We start from the raw sequence: 17,082 nt of genomic DNA, 5'->3' as shown, positions 1-17,082 counted from the left end.
GTATTTATCATATTTTTCAATATAAGTTAAGATAGATAATTCAAATGATTTTGAGAGAGCTAGGAGCAACTCCAGACCACCTCCTAAACAAGCTCCTATTCCAAATCTAGAGACTTGATTAAAAAAATCAACTCCAGTCCACCTCCTATTTAGGCCCCCATTTTCCATGCCCTCTCAAATTATAATTTCAAGTCCTCAGATCCAGCAGCCCCCTATCCCCCTCTCTCTCTCTCTCTCTCCCGTCCGCACGCGCCCCCTATCGCCGGCGGCATCGCATCGCATTGCGCGTGCAGCCGACGCCACGCCAAGCCTCGCCGAACGAAAGACGATGGCCCCCCGCCGCGTCATCCCCGCCGCCGCACGTGGCAGTGGTTGCCTTCCCCTTCAGCTCCCACGCGTCGGTGATTCTCTCCTTCGCGCGCGCCCTGGCCGCTGCCGCGGCGCCGTTTGGGGCCACGCTCTCGTTCCTGTCCACTGCGTCCTCCCTCGCGCAGCTCCGTAAGGCCAGCGCGGCGCCGCCGGGAACGGGCTCCCAATGAACCTGCGCTTCGTCAAGGTCCCCGACGGGGCGCCCGCGTCGGCTGGGAAAACCGTGTCGGTGCCACGGCAGATTAGCCTATGGAGAACCTTCTCCTCTTGGGCTTGACCACATGCATGGCGCTCCTGTCACGTCCGTCGGCGATGCTGGCCATGTCCTTGGCCCACCCGCCCTTGAACGGGTTCAACTGGCTCAACGTCTGGGACACCGACCCCAAGAAGCTCGCCTTCTTCCCCGCCGCCGACGCCGGCACCAGCGACGCCGACGCCAACGACGACCTCGACCCGCTCCCATTGCTGTGCTGCTGCATCCCCGACACGTACGCCCGCATCCTTGCCAGCTCTGACCTCAGCGCCTCGTTCTCCCTCGCCAGTGACGCGTCCGCCCGCGCCTGCGCGCGAGCCTTCCCGGCAGCCGACTGCGACTCCCACCCTCCTCCCTCCGCACCGTCGCCGCCGTCGGCGCTGCGGAGCTTGAGTTGGTCGTAGTAGAGCGCGTCGAGCAAGGCCTGCAGCGGCAGCCGCTTGTTCTGCGGTGCGTGCAGGCGCGCCTGGTACGACAGCCTGAGCGGGTCCATGACGCTGCACACCTTCTCCCTCTCGATCTCGTCCAGCCCCGGGTGCGTCTTCAGGTAGATGTCCACGGCGGTACAGGCAGTCGTGCGACGCCCGCGCGTCCTTGGGCACCGCGCCCGCCACGCCCACGAACTTGGAGATAGCCAGCGACTCCTCCGTCGCCATCTCCGCCGCCACGTCGTCCACCGTCTTCGCCACCTTCTCCAGCGCGCCGAGCTCGCCTGCTGCTGGTCCTCCGGCCAGGGACGCCCGCCGGCCTGCCTGCGTTTGCGTCGGCGGCTGCGACAGTTCATGGCGGCCGCGGAGGCCGGCGGGGTGAAGGCCGGCCCGCGTCGCGGCGGGCGACGCCAGGGGTGAGCTGCGTGGTGGGCGACGCGTTCGTGTGGCCGGCAGCTGACGCGGCCGCCTCGTCGGGGGCGCCGTGGGTGCCTGTGTGGACGGCCGGAGCGCAGGATGGAGCTCGAGTGCTCCGTACGTCCCTGAAATGGTAGCTCACCGATCAAATCGGAGGGATCCAGCGCTGAGGTCGTCGTGCATTGAAATCTGCGCCGCTTTGGAGGCTCCGGCTTCAAAGCTTCGGCTTGCCGTTGTGGATTCCTGTGGCCGGCGGCTTGCCGTGGCTGTGGATTTGCGTGGCAGGAGAGGAGCTGTTAAGTTGATTTTGGGTGTTGGGCTGGAGTTGTAATTGATTTTGGATCCCTGTTTTTTGCAGACCAGCATGCAAATAGAAAAAATAGAAGCCCAATTTGCATGCTGGGCTGGAGTTGCTCTAAGAGGGTAAGATGTTCCATTGGTAAAAGAGATCTTTATTTTTCAAAAGAATATGAAATCATTTTATCGGGCCCGTATTGGTTCTCTAGACCGGCCCATTTACGGGGCTGGCATACAACAAAGTGTATTCCTTAGATGGGCTTTATAGAATTGGCCCGCCTCTGTTCTCTTTGTTCCTTTTTTTTCTCTCTCTTTTTTTCGCCCTTTGTTACATCAGCTTCGCAATTACTCCTGTGGTCCGATTCCGATGATCTACAGATGGAAGGATCGTGGTCGTGGATGTGATCTGGAAAGAGCATGGCCCACACACACAGTGAGACTGCCCTGGATTGGATACGGATAGCTGGCACCGCGTGCTGTGGCCGCACTAGGACAACATCGCCACATCGCATGTCGTTGACATTTTTAGCCATGGGCAACATTACCTGTCCACCTATTTTCAGCATAAACTGATGCTCTAAGATCCATCCTAAAAAAAGAACTTTAGTTCCGGCACCTGACAAAATGTTTATATATGAAGTTTTTTATTCGACGTAGATACTCGCATTTTTAAGACTTTAACTAGACCCACTCAGATTTAATATCTCAGTTTAACATGGGTGCTTATTTTTTTTATATATTTATTCTACCATTTAAAAATAACTATTTTCCAGTGATATGCGGCGCCCGTGTTGACTTATGTCAGAACTTGAGCTTGGAAGAAACGGCCACGAACTTGGCTAGAGGGTGCTTTGAGAAGAGAGTAGCCTAATCTTAATAAAAAACGGTGAATACAGTATCCATCTAGACTCCATGCATACCGTCGCTCGATGGAGGACACATGGAGTCTGAATGCACATGTGTCAACCAATGAGCCATGGTATACACAAAGTCTGGATAGATACGATATCCACCATTTTTTCCTAATCTTATGTCCTTGTCTAGGGTATGATCGAAACATTTTGCAACTCATCGACCTAGCTAGAGGGTTGTTAGAATGTTGGTTAATTACGATTAACATTAGAAAGTGATAACTAACAAACCGGAATCCGTAGTAGCGATTCATCTATTTATTTTAGTTTGATAAGTTGTTTGTTTGTTTGTCTTTTTTACATAACTAAAAACATAGCTCGTGCTTTGCTATGAGAATTGCGAATTAGTGAATTTGTGTGGCATGATGTAGACATTGGAGTCCATTAAAATCCACTTGGATCCGTTTGAACCACAACATTTGGAGCATTGGTGGATTCTCGGTTTGCCTATTTTACAGAAAAGCCCTCTAACGAATCTACAGTCTAGTTAATCGTCCCTATAAGAGAACGAGTCAAGGAGATGGAAGACAACGAGAAGAAGAAGAAGTATACAAAACGCGTTGCGGGTGACGATGCCGGGATTTGTGTCGTCTCCCCATTTTGTGTTGTGTTGTGTGTGGCCGACCTACTGTACGTGACAGCCTGCTAGATGGATAGAGGTAGGATCGTATACGTACGCAATGGAGCAGAGGCAGACAAACGGAAAAGGGCACAGCAGGCCAGCTTTTATGCCACGATGGATGGATGGATGGATGCGGCGGCCGCCGATGCGACAGGGGTGGTGGGGATCCATCCATACATGGCAGACAAAGGAAATCCGTGACCCACGCCACGCGCGTTGCCGGTGCTGCCCCACTGCCGCTCCGCTCCGCGCCTCCCTTCCCTTCGCTACCACCACCGCCACCGCCACCACCACCACCACCACCGTAGGAGTAGTTACAGCGGGTAGTAGCTGCCCTTCCTGTCTGTCCTTCCCGCTTCTCTACTTAAAGCGCACTTCACTCGATCCAGAGCATACCGCACCGACCGACTGGTACATCTCCCTTCACGTGAGTGGAGAGTGCAGAGTGACAGCTAGCTAGCTAGCGCCAATATGGCGCAACTGGTGCCTGAATTCATCTCCCTCTTCCTCCTCATCCTCCTGGCCTCCGCACCAGCCGCCACGGCCTCCAGCAGCCCCACGCTGGTGTTCCTCCTGGCGGGGCAGTCCAACATGGGCGGCCGCGGCGGCGCCACCAACGGCACCTGGGACGGCGTCGTGCCGCCCGACTGCGCCCCGTCCCCGCGCATCCTCCGCCTCTCCCCGTCTCTGCGCTGGGAGGAGGCCCGGGAGCCGCTGCACGCCGGCATCGACCTGCACAACGTCCTCGGGGTCGGACCCGGGATGCCCTTCGCGCACGCGCTCCTGCGCCGCCACGGCCGCGTCCCGCCGCACGCCGTCGTGGGGCTCGTCCCCTGCGCGCAGGGCGCCACGCCCATCGCCAGCTGGTCCCGCGGCACGCCGCTGTACGACCGCATGCTCAAGCGCGCAAGGGCCGCCCTCGCCAACAACAACAACAACAACAACAACAACAACAACAATGCTGGATCTTCCAGGCTCGCCGCGCTTCTGTGGTACCAGGGCGAGGCCGACACCATCAGGCGCCAGGACGCCGACGTCTACACGTCCCGCATGGAGGCCTTCGTCCGCGACGTCCGCCGGGACCTCGGCATGCCCGACCTGCTCGTCATCCAGGTCGGCCTCGCCACGGGCCAGGGCAAGTTCGTCGACATCGTCAGGGAAGCGCAGAGGAGGGTCAGCCTCCACAACGTCAAATACGTGGACGCCAAGGGCCTGCCCGTCGCCAGCGACTACACGCACCTTACCACGCCGGCACAGGTGCAGCTCGGCAAGATGCTCGCCGCCTCCTACCTGGCACCCACGCTCTGACTCACTTCTGCTTCTTCATTCTCATTCTACAATTGCGATTCCGTAACACAAATGTTTTTGTTACAGCGCAGTACCCATTAACCGCGTTGTACTGTGTACGTACGGGATTATTAATCAACCCAGTATTAACTGTTCATTTCTGCCCAATCGATGCTCTTCGTTCATGTTTTACTGCTGCTACTATTCGCACTTTTATATGCTCCTCCCCGTTGGTTACTGTTGAATGATTTGATTGATAAACTCAAGCGAACAAGCTAAGTCTACAACCATGCTAACAACAAGTTAAACTTGTACGGAACATGTCAGACGTCATGCTGTTCAGCGCCTAAGTAACTGCCCACTAATGGCAGCAATAATTTAGCACTACTTTTCAACGAAGAAACAATGTTTTCTTCTTCAGTATATGCTCAATTTCAGCGAAGTCAGCAATTCAGTTTTCAGCCAAGTCGGCAATTCAGTTTTCACAGCATGTATTCTTGCTTTAGGTCCAAAGAGAGAGCTCTACGAAAGAAGGTTCACCGAGGGCCTTGTTTAGTTCCCAAAAAATTTTGCAAAATTTTTTAGATTTCCTATCACATCAAATCTTTAGACACATGCATGAAGTATTAAATATAGACAAAAATAAAAACTAATTGCACAGTTTGGTCGAAATTGACGAGACGAATCTTTTGAGTCTAGCTAGTCCATGATTGGACAATATTTGTCAAATACAAACGAAAGAGCTACAGTGTCGATTTTGCAAAATATTTTAGAACTAAATAAGGCCCTCCTGAAGAGATGCAACAGATGGTGACTAGAGATGAGAAAGCTCTCAACTGAACATAGTACCCAGTATTATCTCTAGCCTGTGATGTACCTGAGACGGCAACACCTTGTGCGCCATCAGAATGTCTGGGAGATTGCTCACAACATGCGCTACCATATGGCGGTTGCCTTGCCTCAAAAGAAGATGGGCTGCAACTTTCAGGCAACTGATGACTTCTTTTCATACCCGAGGTGGACTGTTCTGGTTGCTGTCAATATGTAGTACTGTAGTAATGATTCTCTTGTGTGCTATGTCTCCTTGCCAGCTTTCACTTCCAGTAAACTAGCACCATTCAACTTTGTTGGACTTCTGAAACTGACATTTCTAATGAGTTACTCCTAGATAATAGAGTTTCAGGGGGCCACATCTGTGCTACCATATTCTCTACCTACATACTGTATATACTATCCGTCTAGGGAAGTCAGCCCAAGCTGGAAAATCACATCGTGGATCAAGGGAACAGCTTTCCTTAAAACCAATGCTACCTGCAAAGTCTGTCCATGCCAAGCATCTGAAAATAGCCCAAGTTCCAAAAACAAAATACAAAATCACATGTTGCCCTATTGTCAATGCTGGCAATAACACCAATCCTGGGTGTTTTGTTGTGATAAGTTTGGATCTTAGAAGGCTCAAGTCGGAATTTTTCCATTATTTTTATCTAAAAAATATATAAGTACCAATCCACTAACTAAAAGAGGAAAAAATTTTCCCTTTGCAAACACCACATGAGATACAGTCATACATGGCTTAGCTGAACCGTTCCCTGGCTAGTAATGTTCACTGCTAAAGCTAATTTACAAGTGATAAGGAAACAGGGGGTTCAATGATATCAGACAGCAAGGGCATGATGTTTGTGCATACCACAATCATATTTTCGTCGCCCAGCTATGGAGGCACAAATGGAGCGTGCCTGATAAGCTCATTATGCATCATGTCATTGCTATGGAGCGTGCCTGATGAGCTAATTATGCATCATTTAATTGCTACGGAGCGTGCTTGATGAGCTCATTATGCATCATTTCATTGCTAGGGCTTAGTGGCACGCTAAGCTTGAACATATTTTACTACAATCTGACCTCATGACCATGAAGAGAAGAAATTTGCAACCCTTTTTACAAGGCACTAGCACTCTGCAAACATTTGTAAGATAAGAGGGTTTATAAAATTAGGTCTGCTCATGCAAGCTGAACAGATTTGGGGCATCTAGAGGTTCATGTACTCATGAAAATTGGATGCTTCCTCTTGATCCAGAGTAAGTATGCAGTATACAAGTGCCCAAATTTGTTGTGGGCAAACAATGGCATGTTATGATGCAGGAATTCAGGATTCAGAAATGGCATGCTATATGTATTCTCCTATATATATGCTCTGAATGCAACTAACCAGGTTTCTTACTTAAGGCATGGCATATATATGTGCACTGCACACAAGAGCTGATGGTGATGGCGCCAGATACCACGAAGTGGGCAAGTCCCAAATCAAACAGATGGATTCGATTCAATGGAATTTATGGTTAATTAGATTAGATTAGATTAGATTAGATTAGATTATATGGATGAATTCAAAGCAAGCACGGGTTATTTTGCAACTTTATTTATTGTACATAGATGGTTTAATTTGATGGCTGCAGCAGGACAGCTGCTCTCCTTATCTCCTCCTCTACAGACTAGAGAGGATAGGATGGGAGGGGAGGCAAAAGCAAACGGTAGATGAGACTAAAGAGGGAGATTAAGATGAGGCCTGTGGTGGGTGTGGAAGTGGAAGAGGGAGGGAGGGTTGCTTGCTAGTCCTGGGCGTCGTCGTAGGAACGGTGCAGGTCTGTGGTGCATCCGGGAGCGTCGGGGTCCTCGGCGCCGCAGCAGTCGTAGAACTTGGCGGCGTACGGAGGGTCGCCGTCGCGGAGCTCGTAGTACCTGTACTACTAACTAGATGAATCAGATAAGCAGGGTGTAGGGTAGGGTAGGGTAGGGTAGGAGAGGCACCTCTTCTGGTCGTCGTGTCGGCGGCAGACGAAGAAGGAAGGGTGGAACCTGCAGGAGAGGCGCGTGTTGGCCGAGGGGTCGTAGCTCGCCTTGCACCGCCGGCACAGCTTGACTTTGGCAGCGGAAAGGGCAGGGGCAGGCACGCCGGAATCCATGGCCGCGGCCGTGAGTGCGAATTCGGGCTCGGCGGAGATGGGAGGAGGAATCGAGTCTTTCCTCTGCTGGTGGGCCGGGTCGGGCCGTTGAAACTTGCCTCAACTTGTTACCGCAAGCCGCAGCTTTGTCTCCCTGACTGTGCCTGTGGGCTGCTGTCGTCTTTTCTTGTGTCTCTAAAATAAAACGCGACTGGGAATCGCAATGATGATGCACGAATCGTTTTACGACACTACTTGTTATACTGTATGCATATATAAACCTTGTACTAGAAGGTGGAGATGGAGTCATCAAGCTTAAAGCAACACCACAAGGATCACTCAAGATCATTCAGTTAACAGCACATGTCATTGAAGATCATTCAGTTAACAGCACGAGCCCTGCAACCTTCCCACATTGTTCAGGCGCCAAACAAGCAAAACAAGACGAACCTAGAATAACATACATGATGATATGATACTTCACATAAATAAAGCACAGGTTCAGTGATATCCCAGAAACATAGCAGCAGCCACGCAGGTGCAGTAAACACCCAGAATCATAACCAGCATAAGGTTCGCCAGTTTCGGCAAAATACACCAGAAGGCAGCCCTAGTTAGCACTAACCATGTGCTGTGCGCGGCCAACTGGTTCACCACACTGCAGTCTGCAGGTGGTGCGCCTCACCACGGTGATGCGGTGGTGCTGCTGAAGCGGTGCTCCAGCTTGCTAACTTCTGCTTTCAGCCTCGAGATCTCCGAGGCATCACTTAGCTCCTGTGAAATAGCAGAATGCATCATGCAGCGGAAGAGACAAGCCTGCAGTTCAAGCTGACGGACAGTCATATTTAGCACACCCATCTGGGTGCGCCTCTCAGTCTCTTCGTGAGAAAACTTCTGTTCCATATCTTTAATTGTGCCCTGCAGTTTGGCACGCCCCTTCTTTATGCGCAGCAATGTTTCCAGGCGTGATCGCAGGTGCTCCACGTCGAACCCATCAGCTTCCAGCAAAGAAACGCCCTTCATCTTCTCTTCGAACACTGCATCATCATCCTCAATGCATAGCCTCTTTACGCTCTCGGCCAGGTTGGCGAAACAGAGCATCAGACCCAATGCCATCCCTTCACGGAGCTCTGGAACCTGCTGCTGACACTTGTGAAAGTTTGGTCGTTGCGACACTTTACGGAACACTTCCATCGCCTCAATATGTGCCCACAACGGGGAGGTCTTCACGAATGGAATTTCCTCAATGTCCGAGGATCCTGAAGGCTGTTCAGCCATGATGCTCTCCTGGACATTACGAGATCTCTGCAGCAAGGAGTCGCCAGAGCAGTGTGTTCTGCTTGGAACAAACTTGGACGTTGGAGTAACCTCAGAACCTTTTGGTGCAATCAATGTATCACCAGGTCGTGCTTCAGTAGAGTTGCTTGTACCAATAGAAGACAGCTGTGTTATTTCTGAATTCTCGATGGACTGGCTACCTTCAGGTGCATACCTCACCATGGCACCTTTTGGTGCAAGTGCAACCAATGTATCATCAGGTCGTGCTTCAGTAGAGTTACTCGTACCAGCAGAAAACTGTATTATTTCTGAATTCTCGATGGATTTGCTACCTTCAGCTGCATACCTCACCATGGCACCTTCTGGTGCAATCAATGTATCATCAGGTCGTGCTTCAGTAGAGTTGCTTGTACCAATAGAAGACAGTTGTACTATTTCTGAATTCTTGATGGATTGGATACCTTCAGCTGCATCCCTTGCCGTGACTGATGTATGATCCTGTTTCGACATTCCATGTTCCTCATGAGCTGAAAATTTCTTGAATGCAGTAAATAACCCAAAATTGGTGTTCTGGTTAACGCTAGCCATACCATCACAACATCCATCAGTTGATTGCTTTTCCTGATAAGCTAATGCTATGTTTGATCCTACAATGCTGCCAATTTCTATGGTATGTGATGGTAGTATAAAAGACGGGGTATGTGGGTGAGGAAGAGGCCTTAATGTCCCGAATGATCCAAACAAGGAAGCTTGCAGCTGTCCAGTCTGTGGTGCAGAGGGCTTGGCCACCATCTGAGAAGAGGATCGTTCAAGTTGATCACTCAGATAAAGTTTAGGACCATAGTTTAAATTGCCAAACCCAGTCACTGATGGTCGTGAAGGAAGTGTCAAGTGCGACTCGAATGACAACACTGTACCTTGCTGCTTCACCACTTTTTCAGGATAACTGCTTTTCTTACGCTTGGTAGGCAAGTGGGGCTTAAATGACAATAATGTACCTTGTTGCTTCACCACTTTTTCAGGACAAGTGCTTGCCTTATGCTTGTTAGGATCATTTTCATTGGACACCAAGTCAGGCCAAAACGGTTCCGATACTACATCTTTATTTACCTTTTCCATAAGATGTGAGCCAGATTCATAGCTGATGCTGTCATTGTCAATACATGGTGCCAAGCTAGCAATATCAACACTATCGTTACATGATGCCATTGCCAAGACAACAGAAGCTCGCCTTTTTTGAGATGTTGATTGAAGCCCCTTACTAACTGGTTTCTGAAATGCGAAAGACAACACATCACTACGGCGATAAATTATAATCTTGATCAAAATGTCGATACCAGCCAAAAGATTACAAAAACACCAGTACAGAATAGCTTTAAGAATCTGAACGTCCATAATTTATATATGTTTGTTTGACTATAACGAATTTATGTGGTCTTTATAAATGAATGAAGAAAATAATAAAGTAAAATAACCATGACTAAAAGAATAAATTATTCTAACAATTGCGTTAAAGAGATCTTTTTTTATTCTTGTAACCATGAAGACCTGGAATACTAATAGCATGCTCATTGCTAAACTGAACAGATTAATGAGAATAATCAATATGGCATCGATCATTTCAAAAACAGTGCACGAAGATGAACAAATTTTGAGAAAACAAATAATGTTCCAATGAATCTAATATTGAGATAGTCACATAATGAAAGTATGGGCTTTGGCAAATCCTAATTCCTAACCACATTCAACAACAGACCCTTTTTTGTAAAAGAGAGTGTTGTTAAAAGCGAAATAATGTGGTTACAAACATTCCAGTAGTTACATACAGAAAGGACGCCATACATGTGCAGAAGAATTTAAACCAGAGCTTACAAACACTCGAAAAACAGAAAATATAAATTGTGTATACCTCTAACAAGCAGGGCACCCACTTTCCGTGGTACCAGTCATACCGTGGCCTCAGCTGTGTATGGTCAACAGTCAACAAATCAGTACATTGAGCATCATCATTGTCTGCCTCGTGGCTCTTGATTTTCACAACATACTTCTTGGTTGATTCAATATCCAGAACCTCCAAAATAACACCAGGCCACCAGCTACCTTCACGGAGCACTTCCGCGTGAGAAGATGGGGCAAATCTATACTTTGAGTCCATGTGAACCATGTCTCTTGTTGGCCGGATATACTGAGAATCTAGAATCTCAGTAACAAGTTCACCATCCTCTTTGACATCTCGGTATTGTACCAAGAAACTCGACGAGCCAATTACTTTGAGAACAGTAGCTGGACTCCAGTATTTGCCGAACGTTTTCGTGGAGCGACTCACTTCAACTTGGCTTCCCTCTCTGAATAGCGTTCCATTCTTCTGCACAAAGCAAGATCATTAGAATGCACAGTTGGGCATTTAGTTACTTCAGCTTCCACTCAATGATTACAACCCAGCATCCATTAACTTCAATTCATCTCTTTGATACATCCATTTCATCAAGCATTCAATTAACAAGTCCATTTCATATATATTGTAAACAAGTGGTTCAGTATGTGTATAACATTTCATATATATTGTAAACAAGTCCATTTCATTTTATTCTCTGGAGTGCATTCTGAAATTCACATCTAGCAGCACTTATTATATATAAAAAAAATACAACCCCAGTTCATATACAAAAATGCTGAGAAAACACATGTCCAGTTCCAGGACCCCAAATTTTAACCACTTTATTTAAGTATAAAATAACATTAAAAATATAATATTTGCGTAAAAGTTTGGGCATTTATAGTCGTTGTCGTTAGGGGGGAAAAAGAGAGAGAGATTATAGTATTATTAAAAAAAATAATTACTATATATGTAGGTAGCCCTCCAATCCAATGGAAACATGCAGGGATGGAATAGGCAGATCGCTTATTAGTTATTACCGCCTTTGCAGCAGCGGCAGGGAGCCAGCAGTCGTCCAGGAAGACGCGGCTCGGCCGCAGCGCCGTCTCCTCCAAGTCCAGCAGCTCCCGCGACGTCGGGAAGCAGACCCTGTACACCCTACATGGGCGGTGCGCGGTGTCGTCCTCCGGTGGCGGCACGGCACAGACGACGACGCCGGCCCACCAGCCGCCGTTGTGGAACGCGTCGACCATGTCGTGCATGGCGAACCCCCGGCGCGGCGGCGGCCTGTGTGGCGGGCGCGGGCGCACGTTGGTGGCGGCCGCGACCTCCCGCAGCGGCGAGTCCCCGCCGTCCCTGCGGTTGAGCGTGGAGTAGGCGACGACGTAGCTGAGGTCGCTGTGCTGGTAGCCCTCGACGGTGGCCTCGTAGTAGGAGGCGACGAAGCCGGGGTCGTCGCTGCGCACCTCCACCTCGGCGCCAACGGGGAAGAGGGCGGGGTCGTCGTCGGCCCCGCGGGACCGCAGTCGCTTTTTCCTGGGCCGGCCGCGCCCCATTGAATGTTGAGAAGGGGGAGACGGCGGAGGCAACGATGGAGGAGGAGGTCCGTCTCGGGCTGGGGGTTTTGGTTTTGCCTTTGCTGGTGCGGTGGTGGTGGTGGCAACAGAACAGGGAAGGGGGCCGGCGCGGCTCCCGAGGCGGTGGCCGGAGCGGACGGCCCGGATGGGGGCACGCGGCGAGACCCTGATGCTGATCGCGTCGCGGGATACCCGTCCTGAGCGGGGTGGGTGGCGATGTGACGTGGACTGGATGCAGGGTGCCACGACGGTTCCTTCTCGCCAGCCAGTGCCACTGCCAGTCACCGCTGGACAGGGCACATCGGGAAACGGGGAAGAAGAAACCACGCTTGGGCAACACACGGGGACAACCAGCCAGAAGCATTAATGCATCCGAGCAATCATCAAGGCCTCCTCGTTTACTTCCACCCAAAAACTCCGTCACATCGAATCTTTAGACACATGTATAAAGTATTAAATATAAATAAAACTAATTACACAGTTTGGTCGAAATTTACGAGACGAATTTTTTTGAACCTAGTTAGTCTATAATTGGACAATAATTACCGCAAACAAACGAAACTGCTACGGTATTCCGAAAAAAATTCGGCAAGAAAAGGCCCAAGACTATCTCTAGATAGGCAACAGAAGACGGACTGGTTTAGTTCCAAAAAATTTTGCAAAATAGGAATAGCAGTAGTTTCGTTTGTATTTGACAAATATTATCCAATCATGAACTAATTAGGCTCAAAAGATTCGTCTCGTCAACTTCGACCAAACTGTGCAATTAGTTTTTATTTTCGTCTATATTTAATACTCTATGCATACGTCTAAAGATTTGATGTGACGGAGAATCTGAAAAATTTTGTAAAATTTTTTGGGAACTAAACAAGGCCCGAAAATGTGTCTCTGCATTAGGCCTTGTTTAGTTCCCAAAATGTTGTGTCAAAATTTTTAGATTTCCTATCACATCAAATCTTGCGGTACATGTATAAAATATTAAATATATATAAAAGAAAATAACTAATTATATAGTTTAACTGTAATTTGTAAGACAAATCGTTTGAGACTAGTTAATATATAGTTAGACGATATTTATTAAATACAAATGAAAGTGCTATTGTATTCATTTTATCAAATTTTTTACAACTAAACAAGGCCTTAGTCGAAAAAAAAAACACCCTCTAATCGAGTACCAGCAGCGTGGGTTTTGAGAGCTGCTTGTCCTGGGCCTTGTTTAGTTCCGAAAAAATTTCGGATTTCGCTACTGTAGCATTTTCGTTTTTATTTGACAAATATTGTCTAATCATGAACTAACTAGGATCAAAAGATTCGTCTCGTGATTTACAGACAAACTGTGTAATTAGTTGTTGTTTTCGTCTATATTTAATGCTTCATGCATGTGCCGTAAGATTCGATGTGACGGGGAATCTTGAAAACTTTTTGGATTTCGGGGTGAACTAAACAAGGCCCTATCTATATAACGCGTAACTATTTTTTATTCATGTCTTATTATATAATAAGATGTACTCTCTCACAAATATAATATATTAGTATAGATGCTGTGAGAAAGAATTAAATGTATTTTTGATCTTTGAACCAAATGTAATTATACCTTATATACTAAAATGGAGAGAATATTTTTTATCTATATTTAATGCTCTATACATATGTCATAAGATTCGATATAACAGAAAATCTTGAAAAGTTTTTAGATTTTTAGTGAACTAAACAACGCAGTTTCATAGACTTACTATAGCATTAAAGTATTGTGACGATAAGATGTACCCAGTAGCCACTTAGCTCAGCCTCAATATATAGTTTTATGGTACAGTTATTAAAACTATAAATTAGATAACCGAGCCATATAAGTTTTATGGGAATGAAATTCCTCTCTTATCTTATAAAACTTCTTTTTATTTAATAACTCTGTTAAATCAGTAATTTTACTTATGTGTCACCCTATTTAATATGCATGACACTCTCATGAAACATGTATTGAAACTAGCGCTTGATCCGTGAGCACAGAAGGCCAGTCTCAATGCATGTTTCATGAGAGTGTCATGCACATTAAATAGGGTGCCACATAAACAAAATTGCTGACTTAGCAGAGTCATTAAATGAAGGAGTTTCATCATATGAGAGAGGACATGAAACTCATGTGGCTCGGTTACCTAGTTTATAGTCTTAGTAACTGTGCCACGAAACTATGTATTGAGACCTGACCTTACTGTTGGAAGTCTGACAACCTTCAAAACGCCGCACCTCTGTTTTTTTAGATATTGTTTAGTTCCCAAAAAATTTTAAGATTTTTCATCACATTGAATCTTACGGCACTTACATGGTGCATTAAATATAAATGAAAACAAAAACTAATTGCACAGTTTATCTGTAAATGGCGAGAATCTTTTAAGCCTAGTTACTTTATAATTGGACAATATTTATTATAAAAATAAAGTGCTACAGTGTCAAAATCTAAAAAATTTTACGAACTGAACAAGGTCTTACAGAGAAATTACGTAGATCAAACACCGCCTGGTAGGCTGGTATCCTCACTTATTGGGTTCAACTCTGAACTCGACCCTTGTCAAAAAAAAAAAAAAAACTCTGAACTCGATCACAATGAACACAATCAGACTTTCATAAAAAAACAATGAACACAAACAGTAATGCTCAGAACGACAGAATAAACTGATGACGACTAAATTTAACTAACATCTCTGCCACTGTTCCAAGAAATGTGATGAGTATAAGATTGATTTATCACACCGATGCATTATTATTATAAAAGCCCCAAACATATACAAAGTCGATAGCAGTGCTCCCTATTCCATGAATCTGTTTCTCTTTTTTCTTTCCCCTGTGCTAATCAAATTCGTGATCTCGGATGTTATTCCGTACCTAAAATGCAAAGATCTATAACAAATCATGATTTGGTGTCATTCTGTTTTCAAGACGTTGGTAACCAAGTCGCGCTCATGAATTTCTTCTCTTTGTTCGTAAATAGAGTGCCACATCATCATTTTTTTTGTCTATATGGCATATTATTATTTACTGACAATGGAACTTCTATAAAACTACCATTGAGACTAACCTCAAAGTTTCAGTTAATATGTCCATGTTCAAGCCCTTAAACTAGAGGAGTTCTCAAATCATATTTTTTTCCCGCCCGTCTATATCGAGTGGCTGGCTGCTTTTTTATTCTTTTTTACTTTAATGTCTATTCTTCTCTTCCTAAAGAGTCCCAGTTCAACCTGCTTTTTTTCTTCATTCCTTGTCATGCCCTCGACGAGGATGCCCTCCCTACTGCGCCCCAAGCCTCGACACCCCTCTTCCATCCCATCACCCTATGCCACTGACAACACGTGAACCTGAACCCGTCGGGGACCCAAAACTAGACAAGTCCCCTGAAACCCAACTAGATAAGAGAAACATGTAACACTAATTCAGTTAAAACCCGCATCGAACCCAACCTAATTCAGGTCCCCGAACCCACAAACCCGCAGGGCAAAATCTACATCCACCCCGCCCCTGCTAGGGTTGAAACCCAAGGGGGGGCCGACCTGAACCGTTCTAGTTGTCATCCTTGTCCCCGAACCCAGGATCTCTCGGGAGGTTCATTGAGATCTAGGACGATCCTGACGTCGGTCGACTCATTTTCGATGACCTCCTGCCCGTGGGTAGTTCATAGCTGAGTTGTTTGGAATGATGAGAATGACGAGTGGATTCACATGTTATAACGAATTGGACGGCTGCAGCTAAAATATATGGAAAAATGAGCCCTTAAATTTAAAGTAGAGACTTTGATTTGAAGGTTTATACTAGAATTGCTCTTAGGCCCGATTCAAAGAGCTCTCGAGGGTTTCAACTTCTCTAGTTTCTTTCATCTTCTTTCTCCCAGTTGTTTAATAAATGAAGAAGTTAGTTTTTTTTTCTACTCCTCTAACTCTAGCTACTTGGCTATTATAGCACGAAGCTGAAGCTAAGAGGAGTTTAGCCAAAGTGGCCCTCGCTTCCTGCTAGGAATCATTATGCACATGGTAAGTATAATTCTTTCGTTCTAAAATAAGTGCATTTCTCGTCACACCATATATATTTTTATAATAAGTCTATTTAGATATAGAAATGTTAGTACTATCTTTTTATAACTGACTATATTTAAACCTGAAATTAGTCAGCATCTGGAAATACGAGATGGAGCACGCAGCGCAGGTTGGCTGCAGCTAGGCGCGTGTTTCGTTGCCTTGGTGGGCTGTGCTCGTGTAGGAACTCTCTTGGCCCACCGGCGAAGGTGCTTCTTCGCGGTGGTCCGTCGTTCAGGTTTTTCATCCCGCGTGGCCAGCGGCTGCTTCTGCTTCTGCTTGGATCCTCTACCTCTCTGCTCTGCTCTACTACGGGCCGGGTACGGCGCACAAGCTGGTAAGGGCGGGCGGGCTCCCTCTATATATTCCTACATAGTACGTGGTTTTTTTTACAAGAAACAAGGCTATATTAATTAGCACCAGGAAACTACGATAATGTTTACATGAGGCAAGTCTACATTAAATAGAGCTTGCAAAACAGAGCAGATTGTACCACAATGCACAGAAGAGCAATGGCTTTCAAACTGCAAGGTATCCGAAGAATAAGCCTGCCTAGCTAGAGAGTCAGCTGTGCTATTTAAACTTCTGTGGATCTTGTGTAAATATGACTGCCTATTAGTCACACAGTTAGCAAAGATCTGTGTGAAAGGTTTGATGCGCCAGTCAGGTGGGTTGGTGATGTCTTCCCTGTTGAGAAAGTAAACAAGTTGCTGGCAATCCGATAAGAAGTGACAGTCACTAATATTCATTGCTTGTAAAATTGT

General features: G+C 46.7%; 3 protein-coding genes and 1 pseudogene across 4 annotated transcripts; 1 reads left to right on the top strand and 3 right to left on the bottom strand.

The window, feature by feature from the left end:
- Positions 74-2,352, bottom strand: LOC8061377 (annotated as a pseudogene).
- Positions 3,604-4,773, top strand: LOC8059251 (probable carbohydrate esterase At4g34215). The gene has a single exon (XM_002466017.2). The coding sequence runs from the start codon at positions 3,769-3,771 to the stop codon at positions 4,603-4,605; it is 837 nt and encodes a 278-aa protein (XP_002466062.1). The 5' UTR covers positions 3,604-3,768; the 3' UTR covers positions 4,606-4,773.
- Positions 6,967-7,773, bottom strand: LOC8059250. Its single transcript, XM_002463435.2, has 2 exons — positions 7,393-7,773; positions 6,967-7,323 (listed from the first exon to the last, which is right to left on the bottom strand). The coding sequence occupies exons 1-2, from the start codon at positions 7,545-7,547 to the stop codon at positions 7,194-7,196; spliced, it is 285 nt and encodes a 94-aa protein (XP_002463480.1). The 5' UTR covers positions 7,548-7,773; the 3' UTR covers positions 6,967-7,193.
- Positions 7,875-12,401, bottom strand: LOC8061376. 2 transcript variants are annotated; one of them, XM_002463434.2, is made up of 3 exons: positions 11,721-12,401; positions 10,714-11,169; positions 7,875-10,076 (listed from the first exon to the last, which is right to left on the bottom strand). In XM_002463434.2, exons 1-3 carry the CDS (start codon positions 12,234-12,236, stop codon positions 8,208-8,210), a joined length of 2,841 nt encoding a protein of 946 aa, XP_002463479.1. In that variant the 5' UTR covers positions 12,237-12,401; the 3' UTR covers positions 7,875-8,207. The 2 variants fall into 2 exon arrangements, with proteins under 2 accessions (XP_002463479.1, XP_021304632.1); XM_021448957.1 differs by having other exon boundaries at positions 10,714-11,166.

This window comes from Sorghum bicolor, chromosome 1, assembly GCF_000003195.3.
Source record: "Sorghum bicolor cultivar BTx623 chromosome 1, Sorghum_bicolor_NCBIv3, whole genome shotgun sequence".
NCBI lineage: Eukaryota > Viridiplantae > Streptophyta > Magnoliopsida > Poales > Poaceae > Sorghum > Sorghum bicolor.
This window is presented reverse-complemented; position numbering and strand designations above follow the sequence as displayed.